Source organism: Leuciscus leuciscus (assembly GCF_965113295.1).
Source record: "Leuciscus leuciscus genome assembly, chromosome: 7".
NCBI classification, from domain to species: domain Eukaryota; kingdom Metazoa; phylum Chordata; class Actinopteri; order Cypriniformes; family Leuciscidae; genus Leuciscus; species Leuciscus leuciscus.
Genome location: NC_138731.1, coordinates 42,029,088 through 42,047,078, shown reverse-complemented (window position 1 = coordinate 42,047,078; position 17,991 = coordinate 42,029,088). Strand labels below are relative to the sequence as shown.

The 17,991-nt window shown below is 36.7% G+C and overlaps 1 protein-coding gene and 1 long non-coding RNA gene across 5 annotated transcripts in view; one reads left to right on the top strand and one right to left on the bottom strand.

Moving 5' to 3' along the window:
• Positions 1 to 17,991, bottom strand: part of grb14 (growth factor receptor-bound protein 14) — a gene marked incomplete at its 5' end in the record, with an annotated part of 96,024 nt that overhangs the window by 36,247 nt on the left and 41,786 nt on the right. Inside the window, one exon of one of the 4 annotated variants that reach the window (XM_082174732.1) lies at positions 4,785 to 4,847. The exons of the other annotated variants lie outside the window; for them this stretch is intronic. Coding sequence (XP_082030858.1) covers positions 4,785 to 4,847 — 63 coding nt within the window. Of the gene's footprint in view, positions 1 to 4,784; positions 4,848 to 17,991 lie in introns of those variants that run through there. 4 annotated transcript variants of the gene reach the window in all.
• Positions 1 to 17,991, top strand: part of LOC309502442 — a 51,283-nt gene that overhangs the window by 13,261 nt on the left and 20,031 nt on the right. The gene's annotated exons all lie outside the window — the stretch shown is intronic.

Below are 17,991 nucleotides of genomic sequence, written 5' to 3'. Positions count from 1 at the left end.
AGTGAACAGATAAAATAATTTAAAACCACCATGTGAGACTAGCTCCCACAAGGAACTCTCAGCAAACATTCGTTTGGATTAGTTAAAAATAAAGTCAAGTGGAGGTTAGTGTTTCCGAGTTAAAACACCTTTAAGGAGAAAATGCAAGTTGGGGCACAGTGTGAGGCACACACTATCTCACTAGCACTAAACTATCTCAATTGTTTCTGCTAGACGGAAACACGATTAAATGTAGTTTAAATGGAGACTTTGCTGAAGTCTCCTGTTTCTCAGATTTAATCTTACATGTGTCTCCTTTTACAAGCGATCATCTCACTGTCTCAAATTGTGCTTAGTTTCAGCAAGATGCCAAAGTCGGCAATAGATCCTCAAACATTTCTCATCAAACTCTCACTAAATAAATGTATGTAGTTATGCTTTCCACATTAATCTCCAAACAACTGACTCATTTGCGTCCATTTTTATTGTGGGGAATTTTAGGAGAAACATGTGAGATGCACTTCAATGAAACACTCAAGTCTCCTTGTGAAAAACGGATCTAGTTTTTCATAAAACAAAATACTGCATGTATTTAGCCTATGCTTTTTGTTGGAATAAAAAAACTAAAAAAAAACAGCACAATGCTTTTTTCCATCAACAATACAATAAAATAAAGTATAGTCAAAATTCACACATACAAATTAGTTTTCGCCATGATTTTTAATTGACCCAACCTATCCCGGTAAGTCTGGGATTCTCACTAGTAATTCTAGATTCTGAGCTGGTTCATGTGCGCTCGGCTCATAAATATTGTGACACGACTAAAGACAGCATGAGACTCGCTGGCTCAAGGACGGGAACATAAAGAGCCGATCAGCAGCCTGAATGAACCTTGAACTGCTGTTCTGCAGCTGCAGTGCTATCAGAAACAGAGATTCACATCTACCTCGCGTTCCTTCCATCCGTCATCCATAAATCTCATTTGTATCAGTCAATTCACACATTTACTAGTCTTTTCCATTTCTGATGCATTTGCAGATTAGTATATGTGATCTTCACTGTGCTTTTAAAAAGCAATGCTGTCATTACCCATGCATGCATACTTGTAATATTACATATAAAGTCACTTCAAAATGCTCAATATATTTGACAAGAGCAAAGTTTAGAAAAAAATTGTATTCTGCTTGCATTATTTATGATTAAATGTTCAATACACACACAATACGCAAAATAAGGTGTGTTGACATTGACAGTGGATTGCATTGACAAAGCAACCAGAAGTCATTTATGTTCTCTCTTTTTTTATTAATAAATATCAATATCAAGAACTATTTGTAAAGAGACAAAACATTTTAGATTTTTAATCTCTCTGCAACTTAACCAGAACAATTAAAGTGCCTTTAATTAATTAAAAAGCTAAAATAAATACATAAAAAATAAAATAAAATAAAAAATGTTGAAGCTAATTTGAAAGATTAGTCAATGAACAAATGAATAAATAAATCAATATAATCAAATTAAAACTATTGCTACTAGCTACTGTATTTTGAAAGATTAGTGCATAAATAGACATAGAAAAAAAATCAAATTATAACTATTGAAGCTAATTTGAAAGTTTAGTGAATGAATGATTACATAAATAAATGAATGAATGAATGAATAAATAGAATCAAATTAAAACTACTGAAGCTAATTTGAAAGAATAGTTAATAAATACAAATAAATGGAGCTAATGTAAAAGTCTTAAAATATGTATTAACTTAAATAATTATTAAATAAACAATTAAATGAAATAAATAAACACAACCTTTAAGGTCATCTGAGTTCAGTGAGGTCACCGCTGCTGAACAGCATAAGAAGTCTTTCAATGAGTGTTTGCTATTTGGGCAACATGAGTGACAGCGACCTTTGGAAATGTGAGAAGTTGGGCAGAGTTTATGCAAATGAGCTGCACAGGGTTCCTACACATTTTCCATTTCAAAATTCCATGGTTCATACAACATTAAATTCAGCTTTATATTTGGTATATAATATATTTGGTACAGTCATCTGTGCATATAGGGGTTTGTTGACAACATACAGAGCCCCTAAAATAAAAAAATAATGATTTTTTTTTTTTTTTTTTTACATTGCCTGCACAAGAGACCCCTTGAGAAACTATTCACATATGCATTTTTTTTTTTTTTTTGCATGCATACGCATTACAATTTCTAGTTTTATATATACTTTAATATTTACATGTGCTTCACTGCCATCTTACTATATGAACAAAATTAGAGTATGGATGCACATGAATTAATAGAGATCTATTTGCTCAAAATTGGGCTTTCCTCAGTGTAGTACCTCTAATATCAAGGCCTAATGTCCAATTTAACGCATCCTCAGTGGCGGCGGAGAAACCATGACACGAAATGGGCTGATGGCACAATATGGCTGTGTGCATTGTCCTATTTGCCAAGTTCAATGGTCTAAAAAAAGACTGGTACTGTAAAATAAAGTGTTCAAAATTTGGCTTTCGTTAAGGCAGTGTGTCATATTTCAAGGCCTTAGATCTGCTTTAACACACACTCTGTGGAGGCGGAGAAACCACACCGCGAAATGGGCTGATGGCACAATAGCCGTGGCTCAGTGTGCATTGTCCGATATGCTACTAATATGCATATTTTTTATTTTTGCAAAGGTTGTTTTAGAGGCTCTGTAATACAGTGCTAAGAATATTATGAGAAGAAACCATTTTACATGTATAACCTGCATTTTTGCATAATTAAAAAGTGCATCTTGAATTCATTCAGTCGTGTTTGACAATCAGTAAAGAATCACTAAACAGATTTTCTACTATAGAAAACTAAATAGGGGCAATAGTCTGGAAATGCAAATATTTTTTCAATACTCTGCTTTCTTTTTTCCATACTTTTCCAGACCTGGAAATTTCTCAAATCAAATTCCATACTTTTCCAAACTGCGTGGCAATGTCATTTAGACAGTGTTTCGAAGGCAGAATGTGAAAATAATTCAACTTTTAAAAAAAGCAACTTAAAGTCACTGTGTAAAGTGTCCGTACACAGCCATACAGTAAAAGTTGAAAGGTCTTTAGTAAAGTGTGCAGTTGGCATGTTTAATGTCCCTGGCACTGAATTGACAGGAACTAAAACATAAACCCTTCAGGTGGTAAAACATTTTGAGAAGTTAAAATGTAAACCCTTTTATTTGTGCTAGAAGCACATTTACATGCCTGCATACCTATGAATACTAATGAAATCACTCACTCTGGCGAGTAATACACTTGGCATGTATCATGTGAACAGCCAAACTATTCCCATCCACAATCGTGCATATGAAGATCTGCAGAGAGCGGCTCACGTGTTAACACACCTCCAGCATTGTGCTCGACCTTTCCTCAGCTCCCGCACAAATATCATTTTATCACCGTGGCTTTTCCGAGAGCACTTCCACAAGCTGTCAGATTGGCAGTATTTTCAGCAGCACACTACAGTCAGGCCATTGTTTAACTCATCTCAGCCCGTCCGACTGAGTGCCGAGAGTGTGTCTTTTGGCAACGGATACGGTGATGACAACAACGACGAGGAGATAGGAACTCCCTGTCAGTGACATTTACAGGTGTTTAAAACAATGCAAAAAAAAAAAAAGAAGAAAAAAAAGAGAGAGAAATGCTCTGTGTTCATATAAAACAAGCTAGTATCTGCAATGAACTGGATCCACTTCCAAAAGTGATTTGCCGGGGAATGTTGCAACACTATGATAAGAAAACAATATCTTTTGAAATAAATGCAACTTAATGGTTTTGGATACAAAGTTGTTTTTTCACATTAGCATCAGTGTTGTGAAATTCATCAAAAACCAAGAAGGGTTCGGTGAATGAGCAGGGGAACATACTGGAAGTTTGGACACACTTGCTTATTCTTTATTATGATTATTTACCACAACTTATAACAATAGTAAAAAGTAATAAAAACTTGTAAATAACACATGTGGAAAGATGAGAATAAGGTAGTGACCAAAATGAACACAAATGAAAACCTGTTTATGTTTGAGCAGATTTTTTTTGGGCTAAATTCCAGCTTTAAACTATATCTGGATCAACCATATATGTGACCCTGGACCACAAAACCAGTCACATGGGTCAAGTTTTGAATATTGAGATTTATACATCATCTGAAAATCATAAATAAGCTTTCCATTGATGTATGGTTTGTTAGGATAGGACAATATTTGGTTGAGATACAACTATTAGAAAATCTGTAATCTGAGGGTGCAAAAAAATCGAAACATTCAGAAAATCACTTTTAAAGTTGTTCATTTATGTTCACGATTGTGCTGCATTCACTCACAAAAATAAATGTTTTATATATTTACGGTAGGAAATTAACAAAATATCTTCATGGAACATGAGCTTTACTTAATATCCTAATGATTTTTGGCACAAAAGAAAAATCGATAATTTTGACCCATACAATGTATTGTTGGCTATTGCCACAAATATACCAGTGCAACTCGTGACTGGTGACGTGATCCAGGGTCACATATATATATAAAACAAATTTTTTTCCTATTTACATTTTATTTACTTTTGATCGAAATGACAAACATCAAATGTTTTCAATCTTTTCACTGTAAGTGTTCGCCTACTAATACACAACGAGAAGTTATGACCGAGGGTTTTGTCGGCAGCCTCTCCACTGAGGAATCACACAATGTTATTGTTCAAATAACGATTAAACCTCTCGCATTACCAATGAATGTAATGTTTCTGTAAAAAAAACCACATAAATAATAAATGTTCATACCCTTTTCTGCAGGCAGAGAGGCGTGATAGCGGGCAACGTGACTCTTCTGGCGTGGAAATTCATTCTTCTGTCCTCGGCACGGATCACCTTCAGATCTGCTGTTTCTCTGAGTGACCTTTATGTGTTAATAAACAGCTGTAGCCGTGAAGTTATAGTTAACGTTAATGTCTGCTCTTTTAAATCTTTGATAAAACTCTGGAGTCTGCTTTCCATCCGGGGACGCCGTCCGTGTGAGACTCGCAGAGAGATGCGTTCTCCTCTAGACTCATCCTTCTGTGGCCTTGGGAACTCGGAAAGTGTTTTTTTTTTTTCTCCCTGCAGAAAAAGCTCCACATTCTAATTTTATCTAAAAACTCCTGATAAAATAGCCACAAAAAGTATAGTTAGAACATCAGGGAGGTCTGAGAAAAACTATAACTTTATCTCACGGCAAATGATGTGACCTCCACTGGAGATAGTCTCCCAATAAAGAGCTGAGGACAGCAAAAACTATTCCTGGCTTTGTGAACATTAAGAGTTATTTGGTGACATTACAACCCTAGTGTTACAGGGTTAACCAGCCCTCCAGGACAAGACGCTTTCAGAGTGCAGAAATCCCACGACGCATCGACTCCTGATCAGACTCCATAACAACATTCATATCAACTTTCATACGCTTAAATATATGAAAGTCACTCATCAGGACATGGGAAGATGTTTTTCTTATTTCTGTTAACTAAACATTGACTAAATGATTTCATGATGCAGGTAAAATTTAGATCCAGGCTTAAAGAACAGAAAAAAAGAAGAAAAAAAATAGGAGCTAATCTGAAAGACTAGTAAGTGTGTGAATGAATGAATGAATGAATGAATGAATGAATAAATAAATAAATAAATAAATAAGAGATTTGAAATAAAACAGTTGCATCTCATTTGAAAGACTAGCAAATAAATAAATACATTTGAAGCTAATTTAAAAGACAGGTAAATAAATAAATAAATAAACAAAAGTGAATATAAATAAAACAATTTAAGCTAATTTGAAAGATTAGTAAATAAATAAATAAAGCCAATTTTAAAGACAAGTATATATATATATATATGTATAAACAAACAAGTGAATTGATTTAAAACAATTTAAGCTAATTTATAAAGCAAATAAATAAATAAATACATACATGAATAAATAAACAAATTAATTATAAATAAATAAGAGATTGAAATTAAACAGTTGCATCTAATTTGAAAGACTAGCAAATAAATAAATAAAGCCAATTTTAAAGACAAGTATATATATACATATATAAACAAACAAGTGAATTGAATTGAATTAAAAGCTAATTTATAAAGCAAATAAATGAATAAATAAATAAATAATTATAAATAAAAAAAGATTTGAAATAAAACAGTTGCATCTAATTTGAAAGACTAGCAAATAAATAAATAAATACATTTGAAGCTAATTTAAAAGACAGGTAAATAAATAAATGAATAAATAATTAAACAAAAGGGAATATAAATAAAACAATTTATGCTAATTTGAAAGACTAGCAAATAAATAAATAAAATGAATGAATAAATAAATGCATGAATAAATAAATAAATAAAACAATTGGAGCTCATTTAAAACCAATTAAATTTATTAAGTAAATAAATAAATATATATACAAATATAAATAAATAAATAAAAGCAACTGAGGCCTATTCGTAAGGCTAATTTCCAGTGCCATGCTCTGAGCTACAGGAATCACTGATATCTAGGCCTATCATGCATTGACGTCCTCTCTCGTATGAGGTTCTGTACTGAAACTGACTGTGTAACTCTTTTACATTTCTGTAGGTGAAAGTATCTCATTGAGAAGGAAGAGGAGTGCTGACATGAGCTCAAAACTGCTGGAGAAGGAGAGGGAGGTGTTATCGAGGAGTCTCAAGTTACATGCATGCGCTTGCAGAAAACACAAGACTGACAAACACTGCGAGGCCTGTGCTGTATGAATTATGACTGCACTGATATTGACAATCTACTGGTACCGATAAGCAATAAAGGCATATATTGATAACCAATACATGGCCAATATTAAAGGGATAGTTCATCCAAAAAACTGTTTACTGAGGCTTACAGGTAATAATGTGGTAAATAATGTTCAGTCTCTTGCACTCGTATGTCGGATAGATTGCATGCTTCATATGACCTCAATATGTCGTCAGGAGTCATGGGTATTCATTTTGATTAGCTAAAAATATTCTTTACTGTTCTACTGAATAAAAATGACAACTACTGTGCATCTTGGATGGAGTGAGATGGTTAATTTATGCTGTAAATGAACAGCAGATTTTAACTTTTGAGTCAACTATTAAAACTCACTAAAATAAATAGTTTGTTTGCTTACAAGTGAGTTTAGGCATCACAACATTATACAGCAGGGTTTCCAAATATGAAAAAATAAATAAAATAAAAAATAAAACATAAAATAACAAAATAAAACTAAAAACTAAAATCAAATAAAAGGTCAATTAAAGTAAATAAAATAAAATAAATTAAAAGGAAGGATAAAATGCCTCTCCTGTCTTTTCTTCGTGACGTATGTCCAATCAAACTCTCCAGTAAACGGGTTGTGTGACATGCCCTCATGCTCAAAAACCATGAACGAAACTACACAGGAAAAACAACAATAAACCCAGATTATGGGTTACACGGGTTCACTTGCAATTACAATAAACATGGGTTTTGTGTGGTGAATTATTGGCTGTCAAGAGCATGAAAATAATCAACAATGAATTTCATTATTAATTATTAAAAAACCGGCTGCCCTTTGTCACCGGTTCTGTTCATAATTTTATAAGGACAGAATTTCTATGCCGCAGTCAGGGGCCGGAGAGTGTGTCCGGTTTGAGGAACACATGATTTCGTCTTGGCCTCATCAGACCAGGACCCTCAGCGTGCACTGGGACGGTTTGCAGCCGAGTGTGAAGTAGTGCTGTTTTAATTTTAGTTTTAGTCTAGTCTTTGTGTCAAGCTGTCATTTTAGGTTTTATTAGTTTTAGTCACGTTCATACTCTTTTTAGTCTAGTCAAGTTTCAGTCCACTAAAAGTCTGAGCATTTTAGTCTTATTTAGTCAGAATTATCCATGAAAACTGATGACATTTATTTATTTGTTTTAGTCAATGAAAATTGTATTTTAGTCTCCTTTTAGTAATGCATATCTATTTAACCCAGTCAATATAGTAGTAGTATAGACGAAACCAACATTTTCTTTTAGCCAAACCCATTTCAAACAAGGGTATCTTATTATATTATTGTTACCTTATAGACTCAAGAATACATCCATTCCAGACACGGAAGACGCCCTGAATTGAATTTACAACATGTTTATTTTACCAACCAAACACGTTAGAAGTACACACGCGTGTCTCTTAAGGTTCGTGGTGTTTTTTTCCTGTGATTTTGTGGCTGCATTTCTCCCCATCTCTTTCCACAACACAACTGCATCTGCGCAGGAAACAGAAATACTGCAAAATAATAATAATATCGCGACTAAACGAGACGAAATAAAGTTATAAGATTTCGTCTCGTTTTGGTCAACGAAAATGAAGAGACATTTTAGCATAGTTTTTATTTTGTAAACCACATTTGTGACCCTGTACCACAAAACCAGTCACATGGGTCAGTTTTTTTGAAATTGAGATTTATACATCATCTGAAATCTGAATAAATAAGCTTTTCATTGATAAATGGTTTTGTTAGGATAGGACAATATTTGGTCGAGACACAACTATTGAAAATCTGGAATCTGAGGGTGCAAAAAATCAAAACATTGAGAAAATCTCCTTTAAAGTTGTTAATTTATGTTCACGATTGTGCAGCATTCACTCACAAAAATAAATGTTTTATATATTTATGGTAGGAAATTTACTAAATATCTTCATGGAACATGATCTTTACTTAAAAAGAAAAAAATCGGCATAAAAGAAAAATCGATAATTTTGACCCATACAATGTATCGATGGCTAATGCCACACATGCGACATGTGACTGGTTTTGTGATCCAGGGTCACATTTAGTCTCATTTTTATTCGTCAACAATATTGCATTATACATTTAATTATAGTCATCGTCACATGACCAGCATTTACGTTGCGTCTCGTCTCGTTTTCGTCACGTGATAAAGGTTCGTTGACAACGATATTTAGTCATAATTTTCGTTGACGAAAGCAACACTAGTGTGAAGCATCTGGGATGAGGATCAGCACCTCCAAGTCCGAGGCCATGGTTCTCAGTCGGAAAAGGGTGGCTTGCCCACTTCCGGTTGGTGGAGAGTTCCTGCCTCAAGTGGAGGAGTTCAAGTATCTCTGGGTCTTGTTCACGAGTGAGGGAAGGATGGAACGGGAGATCGACCGACGGATCGGTGCAGCTTCTGCAGTAATGCGGTCGATGCACCGGTCTGTCGTGGTGAAGAAGGAGCTGAGCTACAAGGCGAAGCTCTCGACTTACCGGTCGATCTACGTTCCTACTCTCACCTATGGTCATGAGCTGTGGGTTATGACCGAAAGAACAATATCCCGGATACAGGCGGCCGAAATGAGTTTTCTCCGCAGGGTGGCTGGGCGCTCCCTTAGGGTGAGGAGCTCGGTCACTCGGGAGGAGCTCAGAGTAGAGCCGCTGCTCCTCCACATCTGTTCCGGATGCCTCCTGGACGCCTTCCCGGGGAGGTGTTCCGGGCGCGTCCCACCGGGAGGAGACCACGGGGAAGACCTAGGACACGCTGGAGAGATTATGTCTCCCTGGCTGGCCTGGGAACGCCTCGGTATTCCCCCGGAAGAGCTGGAGGAAGTATAGGGAGAGGGAAGTCTGGGTGTCTCTGCTTAGACTGCTGCCCCCCGGCCCCGGATAAGCGGAAGAAGATGGATGGATGGAATATTTAACAGTGCTGAAAAACCCACCATAACATTATAGAACAGAAAGAAAATAAAAATATTTGTAAAAGCACAAGAGTTTCATGTGGGCTGTCGTGTCAGGCGCTTTGATGGATTACTTCTGCTGTTTAATGTCTTTCAGAGGTCAGTTTCACCAGCGCATAACTTGCAATAAATGGTTGTATTCTTATCTCTAAATTTTAGAAATTCAGCTTGTTCTAACAGCAAACAAGCCTTCAATGAATTCACTGAGTGAGCACATCTGTTCTAATATTACCATGTAAAATAAACCCAGAAATACAAAAAAACCTGAATAATTAAAGAAACAATAAACAGACTTATTATCAACATAATCATTAGTTACAGCCCCGCATGAAAACATTGAATTTCACACTTCTGCTGCTAATAATGCAATTTTAAAATGGTTCATTTTCCCCATGTAGACTATGTCATATTAATACTTTTGCATATTGTTGGGCCTATGCAATTTGCAGTAATATTACTTGTTTTAAAGACATTTTTGAACCATTGTACAATAAACATCTCTAGTGCTGTGGTCGAGTCACCACTCCATGTCCAATATGTGAAATCTGAGTCCTGAAGCAAAACCATTTGAGAACCAGAGATGTGTTCCTCACCTCACACCATCCCCCATAAACACACACACACACACACACACACGTATTCTAACACCATCCCCCATAAACACACACACACAAACTCAGTTTCTAATCCCACTCTCACTTATCAAGCACAATATCTGCAGTCAGACTGTGTTCATCCAGCATGTCCACACAAGCTCCACGAGCTGTTAAGATCAGGACAGGATTCCATCATTCCCTCATCCTCCACGGCACTGACCAGAGACAGAGAGAGCGAGAGCGGCTCTGTGTCTTTATCAGCTGTGGGCAGTGGTAGCACAGACAGCCAGGCGCTAAAACTTATCACAGAAATGGAGAAAAAAAATACAAATAATAATTGAAATGACTGAAGCTACTGATAAGACAGTCTCTTCGATTCTCAAAACACTGACCGACTCAGACACAGCGGCCTTGACCGTCCCTGAGAGCCAAACAACATAGCAGTGTGGTAGAGCTGGTGATACACACATCGACATCTTGCTCATTCAAAACACACACACACACACACACACACACACACACACACACACACACACACACACACACACACACACACACACACACACACACACACCGGTCACTTTATTAGGCACACCTTGCTAGTACCAGGTTGGACCCCCTTTTGCCTTCAGACCTTCTTTAATTCTTCGTGGCATAGATTCAAAAAGATGCTGGAAACATTCCTCAGAGATTCTGGTTCATATTGTCATGAAAGCATCACGCAGATTTGTCAGCTGAACATCCATGATGTGAATCTCCAGTTCCTTCACATCCCAAAGCTGCTCTACTGGATTGAGATCTGGAGACTGTGGAGGCCGTTTGAGTTTAGTGAACTCACTGTCATGATCAAGAATCAAGTTTTGATTCTATCAAGAGATCATTTGAGCTTTGTGACATGACGCGTTATCCTGCTGGAAGTAGCCATCAGAAGACGAGTACAGTGATGAAGGGATGGACATGGTCAGCAACAAAGCTCAGGTCGGCCGTGGCGTTTATACAATGCTCAATTGGTACTTAGAGGCCCAAAGTGTGTCAAGAAAATATCCAATACACCACTACACCAGCAGCAGCCTGAACCGCTGATACGAGGCAGGATGGATCCATGCTTTCATGCTGTTTACGCCAAATTCTGACCCGACCACCTGAATGTTGCAGCAGAAATCGGCACACGACACACGCTTTTCCTATTGTCCAGTTTTGGTGAGCCTGTCTAAATTGTAGACACTCCTGCTGACAGGAGTGTCAAGATTCGTTTCAAGATTCAACGTGTTGCTTGTTCAGAGATGCTCATCTGCAGATCTCGGCTGTAACGAGTGTATAAAAATATCGATAGATTATAAAGTATTTGCTCTGGCTCTTGTTTTAAATTAATAATTTTAATAATACGTCGCTCCCATTGAAAACAATTGAAAAAATACGCTTTGGTGGACACAGGGCCTAAGTTTCCATCAGCTCGAACCAGTCTGGTCATTCTCCTCTGACCTCTGGCATCACCAAGGCATTTTCACCCACAGCACTTGCGCTCACTGGATATTTTCTCTTTTTCGGACCATTCTCTGTAAACCCAGATGGCTGTGCATTAAAAATCCCAGTAAATCAGTAGTTTCTGAAATAAAACAACCATTCCACGTTCAGTCACTTAAATCACCTTTCTTCCCCATTCTGATGCTCAGTTTGAACTTCAGCAGGTTGTCTTGACCATGTCTATATGCCTAAATGCATTGAGTTGCTGCCATGTGATTGGCTGATTAGATATTTGTGTTAACAGGTTGGACAGGAGTACCTAATAAAGTCACGCTGCTGCCGTTTTAAAAACGAGGCACTCATATTGAAGACAATTGGAAAAATATGATAGCCTCTGGAAAAAACGCTTTGGTAAACACTCAAAATCCACATAGAAAACTAAAAGTCATTGCAGAAAATGACACCACCATCATAAGCAATATTACTGGAGCTTTACATGTCAAGATGTCATCTTGCTTCTCAAGTAAATGTATCTTTATTTAAGAATATTAAGATATTTGTGCAAAAAAAAAAAAAAAAAATAGTAAGAAAATCCCTTCTTGCAGTGTAGTACTAATGATGCTTACCCTAACAAACACAGTACAAAGCAGGCTCGCAGACACTGTGAAGGAGTGTAAAACGCTGAGAGGAGAATCTGGGGCAGATTCCAGCTGAGATTCTTAAGGCCTTGTTCTGGATGGCAGTTCTGGGATCATGTATCACGTCTCCAGACATGTGTAGGACACGCAGGCTTGCCGGAGCGGGACACAGATAGCCCCTCTCTCTGAGTCATGAGCTTAAAGCGTCTGCAGGCCATGTGTCTGTCTGCCGAGAATCCACAAAACTGCAGCGTGTCTCTCTAGACGGGTCTTTTTCTCTCTTTTCAAGGATCTTGTTTCACTCCCTCTCTTCTTAATGATGGCTCGACCATCAATTGTCATTCACAAACCTCCTTTAAGACGCTTCTTGCATCTTATGAGCACTAGTTTATTACAACAAATAACCAAACCATTCGGTTAGACTTTATTTTAAGGTGTCATTGTTGCAGTGTAATTATATATTTAAGTACCGAGTAATATTAAGCAACTACATGTATTTACTATAGGGTTAGGGTAGGATTAGGATTTGGTTGAGGGTTAGTTGCATGTAATTATGCAGCATTTACTGTTATTACTATGGTAAGTCTTCTAGCAAGTAATAGTATAACTGTAGGTTGCTTTTTTTTGACAAGCAATGTTGTAACTCAGTGCATTAATCAGAACGCATTAATTAATCTATTTATTTTACTTAATAAATAGTTGATTAGCCTATTTTTAGGACCAAATGCTTTTTTACAATGTTTATTTTGTTTACACTTTTGGTTTATTTGCACATATGAGGTGGCCTGAAACCGATCTGAGAATATCAGAACCCGTGTGCTTTTTTGCACATGGATTCTGATATTCTCAGATCAGTTTTAGGCCTCATTCATATGTGGGTCATATCCGATCTATGCACATGGTTCATGTGACCCAAATTCGACTTTTTCTTACCATGTAATGTAAATGCGGCCATTATGTCTCTGGAAAGTAGGGCTTGCATAGACTAGTCGAGTAGTCGATAGATCGACTACTTCAACCACTAGTCGACGCTGTCTTAAACAATCGACTACTCGAGCGTCCATTAACCATAAATGAATTAAAAATGGCGAACGTCACCAACAGACACCACACGTCAGATGTGTGGAAGTATTTCATCAAGGATGACAAAAATATTGTAATTGGCCAACTCTGCAAGAGGCCGTTCAACATATTGTGTCTAAAAACGTGTGGAAAGTGCGGCCGCTGTCTCCCCATTAGGGTTGGGTATCGTTTGAATTTGAACGATTCCGATTCCGATTCCTTGTTTCGATTCCGGTTCCTAACGATTCTCGATTCCGATTCTTTTAAGAGGCAGAGTCAAAAAAGTTTAGATCAATTTTAATTCTATGAACTTTTTACTTTTTATGAAATTTACTATGAATTTCTCACAGGGCTGTTTTCAACTACAATATAAATATAAAATCTATTTTAAACAACTTTTTTATGACATTTTAAATGAGCTAGCTAACCAACGGTCTTTTTGAAGGAAATAGTCTGACCTTCTCCATCAATTGAAATATAAAAAAAATTTTATCACAATAAGTGTATTGTATTGTATGTGATTGTCACTAACATTTTAGTAACTAAACTGAATTTTATTAGGTTTAGTGACAACATGTTACAATGTTTACATGGTACAATTTCTGGTAAGCTACGCTTTTTTATTATTTCATTTCAATTCAGTTATTGTGATTTGATTTAATATTGACTCATTTGGATAAATATTAGGTACTCAAGATAGGCGTTAATTTTTCTCAAGAAAAAAACAACTCACCTAATGCTGTAAACATACAGAGAGCCCTATCAGCTGGCAGTATTATTTAAGGTTAAAAATAACTCAAATTAAATATAATGCCTTTTTTTTATTATAATAACAACTTTATTTAATGATATAAGTACAAATATAATAAATATGTAATATAGTACACATATTTATCAAAATACTCTCTATAGCTCTTTTTTTCTTGCCAACTATGTGCTATAGCCTATATGTTCATTAAATGGCTTTCCTGAGGTAAATATGACATAATTGTTCTCCAGCTATGTTATTGACCTCTTCACGCTGATAAAAAACACTGATTGATCGATATTATATATGAGGAATATACAGTTAGATAAGTTGTAGCCTACTGTATCTTTCAACAGTGTTAGTGTTTTTTTACTATTAGCTGCTAGTCGAGATGATCGGTTCACGTGCGCTAGGGATCTGTCACGTCACATTTACAAGCGCCAAAACGGTATTAATTGTTTGAATTTCGTAATAAAATTGACAGAATCTGAGAGCTGAGATTTTTTTGTATATCATAAAGTACCTGCTCTGTCTAGTCTGTCGGTCTCCGTGTCCTCTTTGCGTCACGATTTTATTGTGCGTGAGAAAATGGATGTGTGGTGTGAGAACGTGGTGTGAGAAGTGTTAATTGCGTGTGTCTCACGGTAAATGCGTGAGAGTTGGCAGCTCGTAAATGTGTTTTCATGAATATATTTTTTTTTACGTTCGCCGGCATCGCGCGAAGTTTTCAAACGGACGAGCAGAGGACGAGAGAATATGGTTGCAACTTGCAAGATACCGAAGAATAAGAAAACATCATATGTACGTTTTTAAGGTTTAACGTCAGGGTTGTTTGCTCTGAATACATTTTATGAGACTGTGTGAGTTAATAAGGCAACTCACACAGCGTCTCATAATATGTGTCGTTTCGCAGTTTAGCATAACAATCCATATACACCTTTGCTAGTACACGCATTTACCATGCCGTGTGTACGTTACAAATGTTTAACTAAAGTGTCAGCGAGTTAACATTTGGCAGTTTGAAATCGATTATGTAGTTACTTCAGTTCAGAATAGGGCTAGAAATGACTTAGACAGCGGTTTCTTCCGCGGCGGACTGTGAATTGAAACTAGGAATCGAAATTTAAACTTTTGAACGATTCCGGGAAAATCGCAAATATAGTCCCGGTTCCAATCGATACTCGATACTCGATACCCAAGCCTAGCCCCATGGCGTCTGTCGTTGCTATGCAACCATGAACTGCGCTCTCCATGATGACGACGAAGAAGTATCAGCAAAGGATTAATTGATTTTCAGCCCTTGCATTAGCTTTACTACTAGATATATTTCTGGAGATGAGAAGGAAAAACCCGCCTGGAAAAACTAGCGCACCACGTTGCTTCCATCATGAGCGCACTCGCCACTCGCCTACATTTGAAATAACGACCTTGAGCGCGAAAAAGACGCGATATGTGAACGGCCCCTAGAAGCAGACGTCTGAAATGAAAGGCAAGAACGGCTATTTATTTGGCTTTAGACTGTTACATGAAAATAAAAAAAAATGAAATGTCATAATTATAATGTTTTGAGAGTTTACTTACTGTATGTAATTGTTGCATTAGGCTATGAATTAATAAATGTTTATTGATAAGATCTAGCTATTTCATGTCTTTTCATTTACAGTAGCATGAACCACGAGTAGTCGAGTAACTCGAGTATTGTTTTGATAAGAAATCGACTAGCAGAAATCAGTAGTCGTGCAACCCCTAATGGAAAGTCTCCATAAACCATGGAAACCCAACTGTATGAGTGTGTGTACTGTATGAGAACGTTTATTGGTATTAATAACTAAATAACGTCCATTGAGAAAGCAAACGGTGAAAAGAAATATGAAAAACAAAAAAACATATTTGAAATAATCTTTAGAAATGGTCTTTATTGTCACTTTTGATCAATATAATGTTCCCTTGCTGAATAAAAGTATTAATTTCACCACCAGATGCGTAGAATCACTGGACCTTATTCACAGAACACGAGCAGAACCAAGTCGTGTGTAAATCGTTCGTAAAATCATTCTTTAAAATGGTTTTATTAATGTTTTGCACAGATATTTGTTGGACGGTCATGAATGAGGCTCACTGTGTGTAATTAAACACGAGCGGTTTTCTCACTGCACGCATTGTTTTCGGCACGCTGGAGCAAAATGTCTCATTTACATGTGAGCGTTACTCTCCAAGATGTGCGACGTGAGAAAGGGGAAGTACAGTGAGCGGGAACACGCCTATAGCCAGGAAGACACATCACGTCTGTTTGCGCTTAAAGTGCTTGAAAGGAGAGCTGGGTATTCGCAAAGTTACATTCTGTCTTGGGAAGACAAATTTAGCCAACTCAGCAAATAAAGCAAGGCCAAACGGTGGTGCGCAGAACGAGGGAGCGATAGCATTTATGGCTAATAATACCTTGTCCGTTGCCTTGAAATATAGCAGCATGTTCCAAGTCAGTGTCGGGGGAAGGAGTAACCCCTGGTCCTTGAACTATAATGGGCAGTGTTGAGTCGTGCTGAATGAAGCTGTAATTTGCTCAGCCGTGGTTCAGGCTTACATAATCGCTATAAGACGATATGAGCCAGAGTGCCTTTTTAACTATTACAGCGATATGAGAGATGAGAGACGAGAAGCTGAGATAAGACTTCTGATGGACAAATCGACTGTGTTCTGTAATGCACGTGGAATTATATATTCAACACACAATGCCATGAATATGTGTTACAGAAACTTAAACGGTTCAAAATTAACATTTTGTCATCATTTGCTTCTCACACAACAAAATTGCCAAACACAACAAAATAACTAAAATGTGAACTAAAATACAAACTAATTCATATATATACTATACATATAACACTGGTATGAGCTTTAGCCATTTTAATTTTTAAAGTGCCCCTATTATGCAATCATAAAGGTTCCTAATTTAGTTTTTGAGGTCTCCTTCAATAGCTCTACATGCATCCAATGTCAAAAAACACATTAATATTCTCAAAATATACATTGCACATCATCTAATGACTCAAAGAGTCTGAAAACGGTTCGTTTGAAGCTAAACGCCTATTACTAGATCTGAATGTCAGCTCCAGATCTTCCTCAACGCTTGATACACAGAGATACGAACAGTAACGATGCAGTGGGTTTTTCCAAATATCACTTCCAGCACGAGTCCTCATCCTTTTGAAATGCATCCAAGTGGATTTGCAGCGCTGAAAATAGCGTCTTCTCAACACTTCGTGAACACAAACCAAACTCGTCCAAACTCTTTCAACCACAGTGTTTGAGGGCGGGGCAAAGTAGACGTTGTTCGCAAGCAGCCAATGAAAACCATAGGCTGGTATTATGCAAATTCGTTATGTTGTTATGTTAGTTTGTAACAGGAAGTGAGGCTGGAATTACTGTAATTCTTTCTTTTAGGAGACAATAACTTTATTTGCCGTGCACTTTGATCTTTAAAACTTTGCAGACCTTTTACATTCACAGACAGCTACATTACACACTGCATGAAATGTAATATTCAGAAAAGCAAAATAGAGGCACTTTAAACTCAAGAACAGACAAAAAAAGCACCATAAAAGTACTATACCAGTAGTACATTTTCTCCTCAGCTATTACCCTTCAATGTCAATATTGAGGTCACATATAATTAAACCAGTTATCAGTCATGTGACATACAATGGTGGACAGTAACAAAGTATTTTTTACATGACAAAGATTCCATAAAAATATAGTTTGT